At 41.5% G+C, this 20055-nt stretch overlaps 2 protein-coding genes across 6 annotated transcripts in view; both read right to left on the reverse strand.

Annotated features, from left to right (window-relative positions):
- Positions 1-3772, reverse strand: part of crtc3 (CREB regulated transcription coactivator 3) — a 58416-nt gene extending 54644 nt beyond the window's left edge. For 4 of the 5 annotated variants that reach the window (XM_037979673.1, XM_017435024.3, XM_017435023.3 and 1 more), the window contains exon 1: positions 2544-3771. In XM_037979673.1, coding sequence (XP_037835601.1) covers positions 2544-2675 — 132 coding nt within the window. In that variant the 5' untranslated portion in view covers positions 2676-3771. Of the gene's footprint in view, positions 1-2543 lie in introns of all 5 variants that reach the window. The other variant, XM_017435022.3, reaches the window with a different exon arrangement.
- Positions 3773-8328: 4556 nt separating this feature from the next.
- The window catches only part of iqgap1 (IQ motif containing GTPase activating protein 1), a 68748-nt gene continuing 57021 nt past the window's right edge, over positions 8329-20055 (reverse strand). The window contains exons 24-37 of the mRNA XM_037979711.1: positions 19479-19642; positions 18617-18841; positions 16347-16487; positions 16163-16247; positions 14426-14658; positions 14191-14323; positions 13999-14101; positions 12886-13021; positions 12705-12792; positions 11991-12200; positions 11737-11903; positions 10588-10710; positions 10347-10455; positions 8329-9858 (exon numbers count right to left, since the gene is read on the reverse strand). Of these exons, the coding sequence (XP_037835639.1) occupies positions 9745-9858; positions 10347-10455; positions 10588-10710; positions 11737-11903; positions 11991-12200; positions 12705-12792; positions 12886-13021; positions 13999-14101; positions 14191-14323; positions 14426-14658; positions 16163-16247; positions 16347-16487; positions 18617-18841; positions 19479-19642 (2031 nt within the window). The 3' untranslated portion in view covers positions 8329-9744. The remainder of the gene's footprint in view (positions 9859-10346; positions 10456-10587; positions 10711-11736; positions 11904-11990; positions 12201-12704; positions 12793-12885; positions 13022-13998; positions 14102-14190; positions 14324-14425; positions 14659-16162; positions 16248-16346; positions 16488-18616; positions 18842-19478; positions 19643-20055) is intronic.

Raw genomic sequence — 20055 nt, forward strand, 5'->3', positions numbered from 1 at the left:
GGGGGGCGGGCGTAAGAGAAGGGGGGGGACTCATCTCCTGTTCCAAGAGCCCGGGCTGACACAATCGTTACATTTCAACAGCAGGAACTTTCACCAGGTCCTCAAAAACAAAACCATCAAGATGTCTTTTTAAACAGGAACTAAATGCATCATGAATCCGTTTTCCTCCACAAACGGTCCCGCTTCGGAAACTACACTGGAGTCTCAGTTCTTGAAAAATATTTCCAGCTGCAGCAAAACATTTCAGATGCAGCATTTAGGAGAACTCCTAGCTCTTTGCTGTAAGCCGTCTCAGGCATCTCCCGCTCAACTGCTGCTACCAAACAACACATCTGGTTCAACAGGCACATCGGTATTAATCAGACACATTTTCTACAGACAGGACAAAGGGAGGACCCCATCAGAAGACACTCTGGTCCCTCAAAGTTAGGAGTGAGCAAGAAGAGGGAGTTTTTTTGATCAGTACACAGAAGTCAGGTCCTGAAGTTATAATAAAAGTGCCTACGACTCAGGTCAACCCTGCAGGGAGGCGCCACACTGACAGTTTGTCTGAATGCATCTGAAGGACGTTCCTTTTTTTGAAGGACGTCGGTCCCCCACACACCGCTCGAGTTGCATCTGTGCTGCATGAAAAATAATAAAAGCAAGTTGAAAAGTAGCGACTCCTCCACTGCGCGTAGACTCGACAGTACTTTCAAAACTTTGGCCCGCATTGCAGTGGACGGTGTGCATTTCGTCAAAGAACGCTACTTTTACTTGTAGCGCGAGGTTCAAGGTCACGCTTGTACATTCGGCAAATGTTTCTCTCTCTTTTTTTTTTGTTTCATTTTCGGACTAATCCCAACGCGTGTGCTTCACAGATGGTTCCCATCACTCAGGAGAAGTCTCGCTCTGAAGCAGGAACGGAATCAGAGCCTGTAAAAAGCACGTCTACCAACTATAAACAGCTGCAGCCTCGACACAGAAACGGGAGGAACTGCTTCGAAACGCTTTTAAGAACTAAAGAAAAGGCCTCCTGCTTTGTGAAAGGAGCTAAAGAAATCCTCCTTTGTGCCCGCGTGTCCCTTTCTCGCAAGACTTTAATCTGATCCCAATGAATACGCTTTCAACACCACGGTCTGAAGACATCTCAACAGGAATGACTGCTTTCTTTGAAATAAAGAAAAGAGTGAGGAGTCAGTGAAGCCAATCCACTTTGGGCCTCAGTGTTACAATGAATTCAAGACTTGAAACAAGTTTGCAGCATTTTTAACCCCCTGACCACAAGCTGTGTCACGTGAACTTTCAATCTAAGTTGAGCAATAATAGGAAAATGATATTAGTGTTGAATGCTGAGGTGAAGATACCTGCTGCAACACCATAAAAACATGTTCTGTCATCACCATCACAACACCCTCCATGTGCCGGATGTGGGCATTTACAGGAGCGGAGGTCCATTTGATTGCCAGGTTTATCCTTTGCCATGTTGATATTGACATTGCACCCATTGATATTGTGACATATTGTGCAGCCCTACCAATGCTCAAGCTTTGAAAGACCACTATTACTTTCCCGTCCATTGCCCCCCCCCTTATCTCGTCATGCAACTCTGACATCAAATTAAACACCACAACGTGCAGCTCAGTAGGGAACAGACTTTCGATATTTGACGCAGCTTAAGTTTCCTGATTTTGGGAGACTTTCCCACAGAACGTCCAGCTGACAGATGATGATGATCTTACACACCAGCTTCTGAGCGGTCTGAAAGTTTATGCCAACAACTCTTTTTGTTGTGTACACAAATTGCACATCAACACACAGGCACTGTTGTCTTCTTCCACCCAGTGACTCCCGCTGCTTACAGAGCTTTTGGGTTTTCTCTCAAATCCACCCCAGAGTGCACAGAGCACACATCTGAGCTTCCATAGTCTCCACTTATATTTTAGCTCAAAAGATACTCTCTTCAAAACCGGAAGTGAAGGGTCAAACTTGTCCCATGGCCTACGTGAAGCACAAGACACCTTAAAAACTCACATGTGAGTCTTCTGCTGCTCACCGTTTAAGAATTTTTAAAAAGGTACCGTTTCGTTTTTGCAAGGCTGTCTGAGGCTAACTTTCCGGTCTGTGTTCCTGTCTGCCTTGGCAGTCAGGGAGTGACAGACACAGGTGTGAGGTTACCAACAGTGACCACAATAAGCAGCTTCAAGATGCATTTAAAACCTTTGCTCTCTTTTGACTTCTTGTGCAGTTTATACATTAAAATGTAGGGGTTTGTTTTCTGAGCTTAGATTAGTTCAGCTGCACTGGCACCAAATATTTCGGTTTTTATTTTATTGTTTTTAAATGACGTCCTTAGTCTTTAATGTTTTTAACTATGCCGACCAAGCCTGCAGCGGATCAGATCATCTAATGAAATACTAATAGTAATAATAATAATAATGATAATAAGGAAAGGAAGAGCTGGTTGAAAACCACACGTCTGAGCCTGTCAGAAAAGTGACAGTCTGAGCGCCGAGGAGCTTCAGCACACAACACACCGAGCTGAAAACGGAGAGTTTCCTCACCCGAGACACGGTGAGGTCCGTCATGAGCTGCTCGAAGGCCCGCGTCTCCTCTGCCTGCTTCTGGTTGTGCAGCGCGATCTTGTCGCTGAACTTCCTGGGGGTCGAGCCACCGGTGCCCGCGGAGCCGGACATTGTGTGCGGGCCGCAGTTTCTCGACAGCAGGGATTTTTAATAACAATAATGATAGTAAAAAAAAATGAATACAGAAGTGGGGAGCGGGAGCAGCCGGGAGGAGGGGGGGTCTATCTTCCAAAGCCTCCGAGCGAACCCTGCTGCAAACCCATCAGACGGCCGCGGCACACGCACCTCCCCGAGCGGTGAAAGTAAAGTTCCCGCAGACGGAACCAGCTCGGCTCGCCGCGACCCGAACTCGGCTAGCGATGCTAAGCTAAGCGCCCGCAATTAAAAAAAAGTTGTGAACACAAATAAAAGTCTCCGCTGGCGTTTGCGTGCGCTGGTTAATTGCGGCAACTTTCGAGACGGCATACGGCACGACGACGGCAAGTTATTAGTTTGTATAAGTTCATATTAGGACCTTTCCATGAACTACTTGTCCGACTCTAATATTAACATGACGTTAGCTGGCGTCGCTAACACAACATTAGGTGGACCGAGGGCAGCTAGCCAAGTTAGCTAAGCTGCTGGGGGAGCCATCTCAGTTAATTTAGACAAAAAGCTCCTTATCCCTTTCTCCACACTTCCGCTGATGTTGTGTAAAAAGCGACTTTGAAGTTAGTCCCCTTCGAAAATTAAAAAAAAAAAAAAAAAAAAACAGTAAAAGGTCCGCTCGGTACAAAACGGGTTTCAACAAGTGTCCGCCGGGTCCTGCGTCGACTTCACGGGATTTAACACACTGTTTCCCCCGAACACGGAGAGCACAGCAGCAGCCTTCAAAACGTTCGCCTGCGACGTGGAAACGCGACCCACGCTGTGAGTGAAGTTGATATATCACGGCTCTTCACAGAAGAGGCGAGTCCCGTGTTTAATCCACGGACGGCAGGGAGATTTGAAACCAACTCCGGTCCGACGGCTCCATGAAGATAAACAAGCAGCGCCGACGGTGAAGCTCGTCTCTCCTTCGCCCGGGGTTGAGGAGACGTCTGAAAATTTGCTCCCGATATTTTCAGCTCATTATTAGTCCTCCGAGAGAGCTAGAATCGACGGCTGAGATCCGCAGGCTGGTTATCCCCATACTGCTGCGAGAAAAACATTACCTCGTTTAAACACTGTCAGTACCGGCCGTGGCCACCGGGCGGCGACGGAGTAACACTCTTTATAATAGTCCTGTTGAAGTCCTGTTAATAGACAGTGTTGAAGGAATGCATATCGCCCGCCGCTTTTCATACCACACTTTACACCAAGTGTCACGCTTGGAGCATGCTTTGTTAATGACTCTCAGCTACTACCACATCAAATTTTAGCTCAGTATCTTTAAAACTGACTGAGTTATACCGTAGCTATTCTTGTGTTGGCCGAGACTGATTATCTGTGGCGACCAACTTGAATTTACTTAAAATGTTAATCTGTTTCATTGCCTGTGATTTATTGCAATCCAAACAGTCCAATATTGATATTGCGCTCACCAATATATTTTTGATATACTATGCAGTCCCAGCTACAACCACACCAAATTTGACCCCATTATTTGTAAAACTGACTGAATTATAGCCAGTTTTGTATTTTCTGAGGTCAGCTAGCTGTAGACACTCCAAAAAGGTAAACAGCTGTAGATGTACATCCAATGATTATTTCCTGAACATTTTAGTAAAATCCATCTAGTGGTTCACAAGCTGTAAACAGAAACAGTCGACTCCTAAAAATGAACAACGGTTTTAAACAAGGATCTGTTGGTGCTCAGAATATATGTTGGGCATCAAGTCTTAACCACTACTGCACCCAATTTCAGATTAAAATCTGTAAAACTGACAGAGTTGAAGTCATCTTTGTTTTTAAGGCGAGTTGGCTGAGGAAGCCATCTCAAAACATGTTGACTCCAAATGTTAATCAGTTGTAGCTGTACATGTAATGATTACTTCCTGAGAGTTAAATTAAGATCCGTTTAGTGGGTCATGAGATATTCTGGTAACAGACAGGCATGAAAACCAATACTGTCTGCCTTTGCCTTTTAGTGGCAGGTGATGATAAATACAAGCAAGCTAAATCAATAAATATAATTAAACATGTGAAATAGATCCAAATTTGAAAGAAAAAAATAATAATCACAGCATTTCTCCGCAGCCTCATTGTCAGGAACAAATCAAGTCAGAGTGCTTTTATCTTTATTAGTCGTACAACAAATCCTCAACATTATGGTGAAGCAGTCCTGTCACAACAGCTATGTACTTTCACGATTCCACAAAGGAACTTGCTCTAAAGCTGATAAAATACTTTTATATAAAGTATTTATTCTCCAACCTGTTTTTATTACATCCATCCATCCATCTTCTACCTCTTATGTGAGTTTGGGTCGTGGAGGCAAACAATACTCTCCAGCTCCTCCTGGGGGATCCCAAGGCCTTCCCAGTCCAGAGAGGATACATAATCCCCCCCCCCCAGCGAGTTCGGGGTCTGACCAAAACACCTCCAAAGGGAGGTGTCCAGGAAGCATCTTAATCAGCTGCCTGAACCACCTCAGCTGACTCCTTCGGATGTGGAGGAGCAGCAGCTCTACTCTGAGCTCCCCCCAGATGATGGAGCTCCTCACCTTATCACTAAGGCTGAGCCCGGCCACCCTACAAAGGAAGCTCATTTCAGCTGCTTTTACCTGGGATCTCATTCTTTTGGTCACGATTCAAACCTCATGCCCATAGGTGAGGGTGAGAACATAAATGGAGCAGTAAATTGAGAGTTTTGCCTTTCGACTCAACATTTTCTTTACCACGACTAATCAAAGCAACTGAGGACAAGGCCCCTATCTGTCAATCCATCTCTTTCTGACCTGGAGGGTGTATTCCACTTGTTTCCAGTTGAGAATCATGGCCTCGGACTTAGAGGAGCTGACTCTCATCCCAACTGCTTCACACTTGGCTGTGAACTGTCCCAGTGTATGCTGAAGGTCATGGCCTATGCCAACAGAACCACATCTGCAATAAGCAGAGACAAGACCCTGAGGTTCCCAAACCAGACACCCTCCTCTCTACGATTGTGGCTTGAGGTCCTGCCCATGAACACCACAAACAGGATCGGGGACATGGGACAGCCCTGGCAGTGTCCAACCCGCACCGAGAACGAGCTCAACTTTGTAACAAGGATGCAGACACAGCTCCTGCTTTGGTTATACAGGGACCAGATAGCCCTTAAAAACAACCCAGGCACCCCACCCCCACAGAATGCCTCGATGAACGTGGTCATAAGGCTTCACATGTAGACTGGAGACTCAAACTCCCATGACCCCTTTAGCAACCCCACAAGGGTGAAGATGTGGTCCACTGCTCCTCCTGGATCCGAGGTTCGACAATCGGTTGGAACCTTTCTTCCAACACCCTAGAGCAGGGGTGTCAAATCCAGTGACGCAAGGGGACCAAAATTAAAAATTTGGTCCTGGCCAAGGGCCGATCACGATCAATATTTATTAAAAATTACATAAATTAACCTTGGTTTTAGATGTATTATGTCAAATCATCCATATAGAAATATCAATGACCTTTACAGATTATACAGAATTTAGAGCAAACATACTTTCATGAACACAGACAAATGGATCAAAATTCAAAAAGCACATCATTAGCAGTCATTTCTTACGCCTCATTCAGCTTTTAAATTATTTTTTTAACATTAAAACACATTTTTTTAAAAAGCCATCAACAAAAACCTGATCATGCAGAAATTAAAACTATATATTGTTGGCTTCTAAGTCACTGTCGAGAGAAAACTTCACTAATTAGGTTCAGTTTTTTTAAGCAAAATAAGAATCAGAGACTTGATCTGTCCCAGACTGGAGGGCCAGACCTGATGAAATCTAAACGTTATCTTGGGGGCCGGATCTGGCCCGCGGGCCTTGAGTTTGACATGTGTGCCCTAGAGTAAACTTGCCCTGGGAAGCTGATAATTGTGATCCCCTGATAGTTGGAACACCCATCCGGTCCCCCTTTTTAAAAATGGGAACCACCACCTCGGTCTGCCACCTAACAGACATTGTCCCGGTCCTCCATGTGACATTCAGGAGACCTGTCAATCATGACAGTCCCACAGTGTTCAGAGCCTTCAGCAACTCGGGGGAAATCTTGTCCACCCCTGGCACTCTGCCACCGGGGAGCTTTTTGACGACCTCAGTGACCTCTGCCATGGTAATGGAATCTGCCTCCTCAAAGGTGGACATGAAGGCTGGATTAAGGAGACCCTCGAAGTGCTCCTTCCACCGCTCGACAATATCCCCACTCCGGGTCAGCAGTTCCCCACTCAGACCAAGCACAGGCCTGAGATGGGGCCCGCTTTCCCTTTCTGAGTCGTCAAACAGAATATTTGTTTTAATTACAAATATTTATTATTAGGCCTGGGGCCTTTCTGGGTGGAGTTTGCATGTTCTCCCTGTGCACATGTGGGTTTACTCCGGGTACTCCGGTTTCCTCTTACAGACCAAAAACATGCATGTTAGGTTAATTGATGACTCTAAAATTGTCCCTAGGTGTGAGTGAGAGGGTGAATGGTTGTTTGTCTCGTTTGTCTATATGTAGCCCTGTGATGGACTTGCGACCTGTCCAGGGTGTCCCCCGCCTCTCGCACAGTGACTGATGGAGACAGGCACCAGCTCCCCGCGACCCGGAATGGAGAAGCGGTTAAAGAAAATGGATGGATATTTATTATTATAGCTCGGGGGTCTGCAGCCATCTTTCCTACGAGATAAAGTTTGTACAGATCCAAACTATCAAGATGTACTATAACTACAGAGAGGACAAGCTTGAAGTTGAAACCATCATGGTTCATGTAGCCCTTACCTTACAGCTCAAATACTTAAAAAAAAACATTTAGTTTCAATTAGTTATCACCCTGCGATTGACAGCATCACAGCCTGTTAGTGCATTGGGAGGGTGCGGAGGTGGGACTTTCATATCCACGGTACAGCCCCACATCCTAAGAATACAGACTATGACTCCAAAAACACAACATGGTGGCACTCACAAAAACCGACTCTTTGGCTTCAATTTTGAACTGTAGGATGTGGAGTCGCTTCGTCCATCTTTATGAATGATGATGAGCCAGTTGTACATCTTACTTTAGCTTTTAGTACTATTTTGCTAATTTAAGCTTTAAGCTACAATTTAATTTTAGCCTTTAGCTTTGGGTTTTCTCATTTTAACCTTAAGGTACTGCTTTGCTAATTTTAGGTTCTGTTTTGAGTAACAATTTCGTTTCAGTTTTCAGTTAAAGTTCAGCATTAACATATTTTCTCAGAAAATGCAAAATAACGTTTTTAAAAGCACAGTTTATACAGGAAGCCATACCTTGTTTTCTTATTAGCGTAATTCTTCTGCAAAAATTTCATAAATGCATTGGTACAAATGGACAGAAATTGCTGAAAGTAGTTTCCCAGTGTAAATCTATGAATAAAAAGGACTAGATCATGTTTTTAGTCAGTCACAGGGGATGAAAAGTCACATGTGGCTCCAGAGATGCAATTATAGCTAATGCTTAATACATTTGACATTTTTCTGTGGAAGTATAACAAATTTACATCACATTTCAAGTCAGCCGACTATAAAATAACAAAATATCCCTGAAGAACTTCAGAAAATGAAACTCCTCACAATTCCTGCTGCCTGAACAGTTGTAGGATCAGGACCAAACGCACTGCATTGACAGATCTTTATTCCAAAACAGGTACACTGTAAAATACATGTGACCGACCGGGATTCAAGTGATACCAACAGCACGATGAGCTACTTTTCAGACAACCCCCACCCCCAGCCTCTAAAAACTTTAAACAAGACTCTTCATGAGACTGAGTGAAATCTCATTTCCAGGAAAGAAATCTGATGCCACCTAGTTGCAAAAAAACAAGATGGTGCAGAGCGACATCTGGTGGATCCCCAGGGTTAATACTGCACTTCCTCAAACTCACTTCCATGATCCGTGTCAGGTTTTGCAGACATAAACGACAGTTTATTGGAGACTGACATCACACATAATATATAAATAAGGGGAAATTTGAAGTATTTTCGAGAAGAATACAGAAAAACTAAAATACAACTGTCTTGGAGATTAACAGGTAGGGTTTTCCTGCATTAATTTTGGAATGCAATCATAAATTTGTCTGAGTTGTCTCCAGATTAGCAACCTGAAGGGGAAACTTGCATTAAAAAAAAACAGTTGTTTTATGTTTGAAAAGCTAATAAATGAGCACATTTATTTAAACCCTGTTCTGCGCACAAAATAAGTGCTGCTGGTCATTTTCATGCTCTAAAGCTCATAAAACAGCATCTGGACTGGTTGACAAAAAGTGGGAAAGACTAAAAGAGCAGGTTAGTGCCAGAACAGACGAGCAGGAATATGTGAATCTATCATGGTCAAGAAACACAACAAGGTTCTGACTACAGCATCAGATTTTCTACTCAAATATGTCCACAGATGACGGGTAAACAGCAAGTTATTAAAAAACATTCAAAATAAAACGTGAAGAACGGTTTACTACAGAGTTTTTATGATGAGAAGAAAAGAAGTGCATCATTTATCCCCAAATAGATTGTTTTTCCCCCATTTTATTGTATTTGTTCAGTACGAGATAAAAAACCCGGCCCTTCAACATGCTGCCATGTGCCACCGTCCCACTGAGAAGCCCTTTAATATTGATGAAAGACATGCTCATCGGGCCTTTAGAAGTCAAATGAGAAGATTTACTAACAGCTACAAAAGGGAAAAAAAATACATCAATGTCTTTACATAAATTTTATAATTAATCAAAGCCCATGCACATAATATTTATAGAACGGAAAGCCAAAAGTACAAATTTCTGACCAAACTGCAGCTACAGACAGTAAGACAGAAGAAAAACTTGCATATTAACAGTAAAGCCCATGTGGTGATCCACTGGATTAAAAAAAAATAATAATAATAATAATAATGCACAAAAATTTGCATAGGCACAGTTGAGAAGTGCAGTAAGGAATGTGGAGGAAAAGCTACTTTGGGGCTTTAAATTAATCCCCAGAGGCGAGTTTTGTGATAAAAATTCATTGTCTGTAGCCCTTTGCTCTTCTGGTTTTTACTATTTCCCATAAAATTTCTTGTTGAGGAGGAAAATGAGCAGGTTGACATTGATGGTGGCCCTGTCGAAGAGCTTCATCACCGCCACACCTTCGTACTGCAGCTGGAGGAGATTCTGAGAGAGAAACAGAAAGGCAGATGAGACAAACCTCTAAATTCTTCTGTGGTTGAGCTTCTACGACAGGCAGCTGAGGAAAGAAATAAAGGAGGAATGTATATCTCCCTCCACTTTCATGCCATACCTTAAGACTAAGATCATCTTATGATATTTAAAAAGTCATTTTGGTCAAACCTTGAAAATAACGTTATTCTATATCGCAAGATCTCACCTCAATGTGTGTTGTCAATGACTCAGCTATCACTACAACAAGTTTTAGCTCAATATCTGTAAAACTGACTGAGTTAGAGCCTTTTGTGTTGGCTAATGTTGATTAGCTAAGGCAGCCATCTTGAAATAGACAGATTGCAAAACAAGTTGTTGATGTACATCCATGATTACTTTCTGAGAAACTCATGTTACAGAGAGATGCTCAAACATACCCAACCAGACATGGGAAAACATTTTCCGCCTTTGTCTTTAGGTGGTGGACGATAATGCAATACCTGATATTCTAACTGTAATGTCTCCAAATGCACGCCCATGAGCTTGGCCTTTACATCAAATACTCCAACAGTCTCTGATGGAGAGATCTCAAAAATGACATTCTTGTACCTGTGAAAAGAAAAAAAAAAAACAAGATTTATAAACATGTTGACTGATTAAAAAAAGGATTAAGAACATAGATTTTTAAACTAAATCTGGTTGTTAAAAATAAATTCTGTTCTGATTGAGTGCAGAACTCACTGGTTGGGCTGCAGATCGTCTATGCAGATCAGAACGCCCTTTTCATGGAGCCGAGATGCTGTGTACTTCTGGGAAACCTGTTTGCTCTTCTTGGCCTTGCTGTCGCCTGGTTTCTTTGACAACCTGCGATGAGAAAGATAACATTAAAAAAAAAAAAAAAAGAAAAAAAAAAAGGGAACTGTGTATTTTTGTGCCAGAAACGCCATGTTGGAAGTTCAGAGTTTAGCTCAGTTGTCATTTATGTTGCAGTGTGCATTCCTAAGTGCTGCCTTGGAGTTCATCAAGCAGAGCTGCTTCTTCAAACTGCAGCACTGAAACATCTCAGCCACTAACAAGAGCAAACTCAGGAGACTTTATGCATCTTGTAGCATTATTTTCCTCCCTCCATCTGTATTCTGTAATCAGCTTCCTAATGGTATTCATGCTATAAAATGCAAAAAAAAAAAAATGTAGGAAATGTAAGAGGGATCCTAGATGTGTATTTTTTAAAGACTTGGATTAGTGTGAAAACCAATGCCACAGTGCTCAAAAGCAGCATTTTATCTAATGGCCAGTAGGAGGAAACACGTATACACACACAAACAGAATTTTAGGGACTCGTTTCAAGTTTTTAGATCACAGAGTTGTCATCGTTTTGTTCAAACCTTGAAAATAACATTATACGCAAACTCATGTAATATCACAAGATGTCACACTTAAGAGTGTGTTGTGAATGACCCTCAGCTTGTACAACACCAGCACATTTTCACACAATATGTGAAAAGCTGACTGAATTATAGCCACTTCTGTGTGGGCTAATGTCTGCTAGCAGCTGTGATGAATTGGGCAAATTCCCAAAGTTGAGCAGGTGTAGCTGTACGTCTAATGATACATCTTTGAAAGTTTTTATTAAATCTGACCAGGGGTTCCTGAGATATTTTGGTTACAAGCACACACACACACACAGGCATAAACTTCACGCCATCGTTGCCTCCAAGCACTGGTTCGATAATCATCTTATGCAAAAGTATAGACTATGTCTGGTGGCTCATGTGTTCTGCTTCTCCAAACTGAGCACTCTGTTACCATCCACTGCAAGTAAGACACCAGCTACACAGAAGTAATCCACACAAAGTAATACAAATAAAACTATTCCTTTGGTTCACTCACTTGCCCTTGCTGGCCAGGTTGTCCATGCACACTTTGATGTACTGATTGTAGGAATCGATCTGCATGTTGTAAAAGCTGGTCTTTGAATTCAGGCCTGTGTTGGTCTGCTGAAGCTTCACCAGTTCAGCTTTCCTGCGCTGCCGATACCGCCTCTGGTTTCTGATGTCCTGCACACACAGACGCATCACGTTTGAACTCTTATGAGGCCGTTCTTTTAAAAGTCCACAATTAAAGTCGGGAGTATTTGTTCAAACCTTGGCGATGTCGTTGATCAGGTCCTGGTAGCGGTTCTCGGGGTGAACCTTCCCCAGCTCTGCCAGCCGTTGCAGGTTACTCTTGATCTTGTCCTTTTTGCCCTGCAGAGTCAGGCTGTCGTCCACCACCGGTTTGACCTGCTTCATCTTTTCTGGAGTCTTAGCGTCTCTGATTGCCCTCCTCTGCATGGCACGCTGATACTCCGCTTCCTGAAAACACAGCGTGGATTATAGCTTCAGATCATCTTAAAGTCAACAAAAATGCTAAATATTTAACATGCAGAATGAAAGAAAACTTAAAGGTATTCAGTTGGCTTCTATATAAAATTCTAATTTATTTTGATTTCCTGTAAATGAACATGCCTGTAGTGTAAACACATGACGGCAAAGATTTTCAGAAGAATCATTTCTGAAGCCTAAAATTTTCCATTTGCCCAAAAAAGGATGTTGTAAAAAGGGGTGGGACGTCTGTGTGAACTTTATCCATTCAAAAATAGTCTGTGTTTGTCTTCTAACATGTTGGAAAAACTAGTTCCTGTTACATGCCTGAAGGCAAAGCTGGATTTTTCCACTCTGATTAAACAAACACTGCGGACATGCCTCCATGCTGGCCACTCTTTGGTGTTTTGTTTGCAGTGGAGAGGTTGGAGTTATTATTATTCAGGAGCAAAAACATAAAATAAAAAGGTCCACATCATTAGACGAGGATCTGACCTGTTCTGGGCTGGCTGTCAAATCCAGGATCTCAGTCAGAGTCTCTCCAGGCTGGAAGCGAATCACATCCACGATGAGCCTCTTGGTGCTGGAAACGGGCAAACAGACAGACAGACGAACGGAATGACGGAAGAAGCTAAAAACTCTTCTGATGGTTTCTTTTTGCTGGTAGTGAACTCACTTGAGCAGGAGGGTCCTGGCGTCCATCTCAGCATTGGCCTCCCCAGGAACATCAAACTTATTGGTGAGCGTGAGAGAAACCTCCGTCTTCCCCATCACCTCCTTGTTGGGGTCGTCAGGAGGAAGAGGCTTCTCACCTTAATGAGAAGGAGGGCAGAAACTAACAGGTTTAGATTCTGTTCCGCTGGTTCCTGTCGGGCATGGCTCATTAAGAGGTATAGCAGCTTTGACCCTGTGATTTTGAAAATCAATAGGGATCAGCCTTAAACCATGAAACACTAGCATCTGATCTTCTACAACCTGGCTTTATGCTGACGAAGTCTAAGAGAACTGTACCCGGATGGGGCCTAAAGAGAGGTGTACTTGTGGGTGCACATGGGATTAAAGAAACACTTTTTTGCGAGATATAAAACAAGTTGAGGGCAGAGAGTGTTTCAAGGATGCCAAAAATAGAAGGAAAACCCTGTTCTGTGAATACTAAGAGCATAAAGACAGTCTTTACACTGATGGAGATTTTCTAAATTTGCTGCAGTCAGCCACATTCCAATAGGTCATGTAAGTTGATGAGAGTGTAGTGGGATCTAAACCCTGTGTGAAGGGGGTCTAAAGGGCACTGCACCCCAGCGCAGGTTATGTGTAGTTACTGTACCAACTTTAATGTTGCAACACAGACGATGCTCACTGAAGGTGCAAAAACATCCTGTCACCGATCAGCTCCAGGAGTTGTTTTTCCTCTTTAACCAACAGTTGTTCCTCAGTAAAATCTGATTCTTCACCTTATACGTCTCCAGACTGAGGTTTGAGTTGTTGTGGATGGTGATAATTTACTCCTGAATGGATCATGCTCTAAGTAGCAGTTAGCTTGACTCCTCCGTGATACATCCTCCCTGATTCTCTATTTAAAGACCACTCTGACTGTTTTCTGCTGCAGGTAAAAAACTGACTGCTTACAACACCAACTTACTTCAAAACAAACCAGTCTGTGTTTAGGAAAATAAAGACAAGGAATTAAAAAATCATAATAATTTCCCAATCCTACTTTTTCATTTTCATGTTGTCACCATCAGTATCACTCGCTATTTTCACCAAAAGAGACTTCCTCCGCTCTACTCACCAATGAGAGACTCCACAGTGGGAACTTCGCCCAGGTCCTCGAGCAGCTCATGGATGGGGTCGTTGTGTTCGGGAGCGATGGCGTCCTGATGGTCCAGCAGCAGCTAACGGGACAGAAACATCTGATCAGACCTCCTCTGAAAAACACCTAAGAGTAAGGAGCTGACAGAAAACCGAGGTGCTGTAAACTCACAGTGTGAGTGTTGATGATCTCTCCGATGGAGATGTAGATGACAGGTTTGGTGACTGTGACCAGGTCAGAGTACTGATCCACGTTGAACTTATCTTCGAGTGAGGGGACATCACATGCTGCCAGGAAGAAACGCCTGTGAAAAACGATGAAGGAATGAAGTTAAAACCTTTACCACAAACGCACCATAACTAAATAAACCACTGGTTGGATCCTGATGTGAAGCTAGATGTCTGACCTGAACTTCTGGTAGGATGCGGTGAGATATTCATTGATGGGATTCAGGTGTGCGTTGTCTCCCAGGAACATCTTATTGGATGCAGCATGTTGCAGCATCTTGGCCACAGAGCCCAGGTTTCTCCGCTGCTCGGTTGTCAGCTGACCGCCAGCGGACATCTCAATAATGTCGAAGGCGTCTGGCGCCACGATGGCAGGGTTCATGTAGCGGTAATACAAAAGGTTCCCCACAATCTGAGAAGCCAAAGAACAATGGTGTCGAAGATGAGTGACACGATCTTTCAACATTTTATTAGGAGATGCATTAAAATAATTAAAAAGTTTGTAATAAGAAATAAAATCTTTATGATTTAAGGTAGTTTAAAAATTGCCTGTTGAAAGGCAAAGGTGGAGGGTAATGTTTTGCCCGTTCATGCATCTGTGTGTGTTCATGTGTCTGTTCCCAAAATATATCATAAAACATCGGACAAATTTAATGAAACGCTCACTCCTTTGAAGTCAACCCAAATCAAGATGGCTGCCACAACCAACTGCTGGTATTAGCTGAGGGTCATTCACAACACATACTCCAAGTGCTACTCATTGTGGGAGATCTTTTAGCGTTAACTGTTTGAGCCAACCCTGTTTGTTAGGAAAATACCTCATGAACCACTGGATGGATTTTAATGAAACTTTCAGGAAGTAAACACAGGATTTACTTCCACAACTGATTAACTTTTAGAGACAACCCACATAGCTAACACAAAAACAGCTGTAACTCACTCCTATAGGTATTGAGCTAAAATTTGATATTGTTGTTGCTGAAATTGCTGAAATAAATACTTGCTAGTTTTACGTTTGGTGCACTTTTTCCATTTAGGAGCATCAAGATAAATCAGGAGAAAAGTGAGGAGACAAACAGGTTTGGTAAATGCTACAGCAGGATGCAGAAATGTGTGCAGGATACAGACTGAGCAGCATGAGGAGGGAGCAGGAAGGAGAGGCGTGGCTCACCTGAATATCAGCAGAGAGAACGGGGGCACCTGAAATTCAGCAAAAAGAGACTGCAGCTGGTTGGAAACATGGAAAGAGAAGAGACACAGCAGAAAAAGGAAAAAGGAAAGAAATGTGTAATAAACACGGAAAGCAGAAGTGGGAGAAGTTGGGAGTTACACTGTTAAATGAGGAGCATAAAGTGAAGTGAAGCTCTGTGTGGTGAAACAGTGGGGTCAAAGTTCACCGTTTACTCCAGCTATTACAATGAAAACAAAAGCTGTGCACCATCAGAACGCATGTTGTAAAATAAATAAAAGTTTAAATCATTACTGACAATTTTTCAGTCAAATCTACTATAAAAATGAAAGTAAAATAAAAAGAAAAACTCGACACTGCAAATAAAGACAAAACACTGTTGAACCTTATACTTCAAACTTATCAGTTTGAGATGGTTCAGCATGCTTTACCAAAGTCTGGAATAAACTACTACTAGATAGTTTTATAGTTTTTAAAATGGCCATTTGACAAACTAAAACGGTCAAATTCAAGTTTCTCTTCAGGGTTTAGCAGGAGCCGTATGAGTTAAGGTGAGATAACAGCCTCAGGTTTACTGTAGTCTTGCTCAGCCATTTCAATGCGTGTATGAGATTCTTTCATTTCAGTCTGAAATCGCCTGAGTGGTTAAGATGCCACCATGTTGCAGTAAACATTAAATAAAAATGAATAGTTTTTAGGTTTAGGGGAACTGAGTCAGTCTACAAACCTTGATCAGCTCGTCTTCTGTAGAATCTGGGAATTTCTCATGTAGAGTGTCCTTCAGCACCTTGGAGATGAACCGCATTCCATATCTTTGACATGAAAGCCACAAAAAAACAGTAAGACGGGCAAGACCACAGTGGGAAAAGTAAAATGCATCTCTAATGTGGTGCTAGAAATGAGGAGCGTACGGAATCGTGTCCACTGAGACGATGATTGCGGACAGGAATTTGTCAGTGATCATCTTCGTGTTCTTGATGGAGGCCTCCAGTCTCGTCCTCACCTCCTCGTGGGCCATGGCTTGTTCTGGGGTGACGTCATAAGGCAGCTTACTGTCGAAACAAGAACAAGGAAATGACGAGATTACCTGAGACGTCACAGTGTGTGTGTAGTATTTAAAATAGAGGTTAACCATTAATGAGTGAAATCTTTAAAATCAAGTTTATTTAAGAAACAGACATGGACAAATTGGTATATCCCACCCACTGAAATGATGTAATCAAGATGTTTGATTTTAGGACGGATTGCCGTTTCTAAGACTACGTTCACAATGCAGGTCTTAATACTCAATTCAAATTTTTAATGTTTTTGCTCAATTTTGATTTTTTTTGCGTGGTCATTCACATTACATTTTAAATGTGAACCATCTCCAGTTCCCGAAATGACCCGGACACACAGAAGACACTCCACACGCTGAGTTTATGGAGGTAAATATGGACGCTGCGAGTGTTAGCATGTGTGTATTGATTCAGAAGTTGCTGTCCCATCGGGGCCAATTGTACATCCAAATGGTAAAAGATAAAAGATGATGGGGCTGCTTCCTCTGAGCAGAGACATGTGAGGATGAAGAGTCAGAGCCAAGACTGGTGGGACTTTGACGTGAGGGACATTTCATCTGGTGTTAAAGTTCAATGAAATGCGACATGAAAGTTTACACTAAGGTTGCTTTAAAAAACATTGGATATGCATCCAGTTCAGTACCACACACTGAAAAGACCTGGGTCGGATATGAAAAAAAAAAATCTGATTTGTCACGTGCTCACTGCCATGAAAAAATCTGATTTGTCACACAGGGGGAAAAAAACGAAAATATAAAAAAAAAAATCAGAATAGTGTCGCATTTGCCTGCAGTGTGAACGTAAACTATGACAAATAATTAATGCAGGAATGGGAGAAGTCTTACAGCTGTATTCTGAACTGGATGTAGACCAGAAACCAACCTTTACCCAATAAATATGGATCAAAATATCTCAAACCTAAAATAATAACCAGCTCTTAAAGAAATAGACAGACCCTAATTTAACTAAACTATTTGATTGGTAAATTAGTTAAATTTGTTTCTTGAATTTTAGAGAAAAATAAAAAAAAAACAGACTTCCTGATTCTGCCACAACTGTACCACTTTACAAACAATCTGCAGATGTGTTTGAGGTTCTGTCCAAAATCAAAAAAATACAAGTTTAAAAAAATAATATATTTTTTTTAAAATCTTAAATAATGGGCTTATATTTGAACCCTGCCTTGTTAAATGAAAACATCTTACTCTACAGTGGTTGGGAGAGGTCAGTAAGTCGTGACTAAAGAAAACATGTAAATCCACAATGCAAATTGGAAAACAATTTTTAACAATTTTACAAGAACTGTCATCGCTCACAAAATGCAAATCAACAGGTGTGCTGCAAATAGTTACAAGAAACAACAAAACAGCTCAAAATAACAACCACGTCCTAAAATGTTAGAACAAATAAAAATAAATAAAAATCTAAACAAAATGACAAAAACAGCAATGTTTTGCGGATACAAAAAATTGTTTTGCAATGTTTTGAGATTTTTATTATTAAAGTCAAGCTTTTGGTCGTATAGGAGTGTAAGCTAAAAAGATTTTTTCCTGATTAGTTTCAGCGTCTTCGAACACAAGAAGACAAACACCCTTACGTGATTTTACCCAGCACTGAAAACCAAACATATTCAGACAGGTCGGTCAGTGTCTTTCTGTTCAAAGGTAAAACTTCAACTCTCATTTGTTTATTTATAATTGATGAATTTTGTGATTTGGTTGTGGTTATGTTTTCAGTACTTAAAGTTTATTTGTTGTCAAGTTAGATTTTCCTAGTTGGCTTGTGTTTTGTGTATCCATTCCTGAACAGCAGCGTGCTGAGCTCTTTGCCACTAAATATATTGGCAAAAACAGAACTTAGATGATTAAAATATCTAAAAAAATAAAAGAAAATATTAACGTTAACTAAGACAGTCACCGGGCCAACTCTGGCTTTGTTTAACACTCATTTTTTATGGTGAGGAGTAAAAACTGTCATCTCTAAAAGATAATATTAAATTAAATCCGATTACAGTTTTTCTAAGATTCATTACTAAAAAATATATTGAATGAAAACTAAAAAGACTGAAACAATCCTAATAGGTTTTCGATGAGGATTTATTTCTCCTCTAATCTGCAGCTCACCTGGCCTCTCCTGTCTGTGTCTCCATCTGGTTCACCCAGGCCTTGTAGATGTCCACCGGGTCAGTCTTGATGTTTAGCGTTTTGTCGTCCATGATCTCCTTGACAACCGGCGCCAGGATCTGCCTGAGTGCGTTCTGTCCCCGCGCACCTCTGTGGAAACTCACCACCATCTTGATTACTGTCGGGTTTCCTGTGACAATCTCCTTCATCTGGTCCACTTTTGACCTGCAGACAGTTTCAAAATGCAACATTTAAAAGACTTTCTGCACATTAAGTTGAAAATTTTAGTCTGATATTGCTAAGAACATCTGAGTCAATGCAGTGTTGCACTCATCATTTCTCTTTTTCTCTTCACATTTTTGGAACAAGTTAACACTCAATTTTATTCCAGAAAGCTTCTTGTTTGTCTTTTATTTATTTTTTGTGAAACTTAACTGCACTTTTAAAGAAACCAGTGGCATAACTGGACAAGATTTAGGAAGTTAAAAAACAAAAACACAACATTTTGTGATCTTTTTACTTCCTCTGTCTTGCTTGTCTCTAGTTTGCCACAAATTGAGAATCACCCCAACAGCCAAATTAATTAGATTAATAAAATACATCATACGTGTCAAAGCTCTCTATGCTTGTTGGATGATGGATTGAGAACACAAGAGAACTACAAATATGGCTTCCTCTTTTTTGATAGCTTTACAAATAAAGAGGAAGTCCAGCTGCTTTTACTTTAACCTAATATGAGTAAAATGCACAGGAAGACTGAAAACCTTTACCAGGAGCTACAAACACGGTACACAAGTGGGTTTAGAAACCATTCGTGGCGACAATTTCAAATGAGCTGCTTGTGAATGATTTCATTTCTTACTTGATCTCCTCTTGCAGAGCCGTCTTGAAGAGCCTGAGAAGCAGGTACTCCTCTCTCTGGTTGGAGGCGTAGTTATACAGAGTGAAGATGACAGAATCCATGAACTTTGTGGATTTATTCTGAGGCATCTGGAAGATCAGCTTGGCAAGATATGTCGGGTTGGTCTGAAAGGAAGCAGACATTTAGAGAAATTATCAGCTGGAGAAGTGGCTTTATGATTATGTGCTTTATCTATCACAAGTCCTAAAACTTATTATTATAAATTTTTTAAAGGCAACTGGACTTCTTTTCTTTGTTTTTTTTTTAAGATATTTCGCTTCTCACCAAAGGAGCTTTCTAAATTCAAACTGAAAAGTGAGGAGTTCCAAGCATGGGAGATGAGTGATTTGCATGTGAGTACATCACTGCAGGCTTTGAACTCTGCATCTCTCAGTTTGAACAGAGAAATCTCAGCAGATAAGAAGTGAAATGTCTTACAAAAGTAATAAAATGAGTGCAGGTGCTTTTAAAAATCAAAAAAATCACCACACCCTGGATCTACACAACAAAAGCTTTCCTAGGTCATGTCTTAAATAAA

The sequence above is a fragment of the Kryptolebias marmoratus genome, linkage group LG15 (assembly GCF_001649575.2).
Source record: "Kryptolebias marmoratus isolate JLee-2015 linkage group LG15, ASM164957v2, whole genome shotgun sequence".
Classification (NCBI taxonomy): Eukaryota; Metazoa; Chordata; class Actinopteri; order Cyprinodontiformes; family Rivulidae; genus Kryptolebias; species Kryptolebias marmoratus.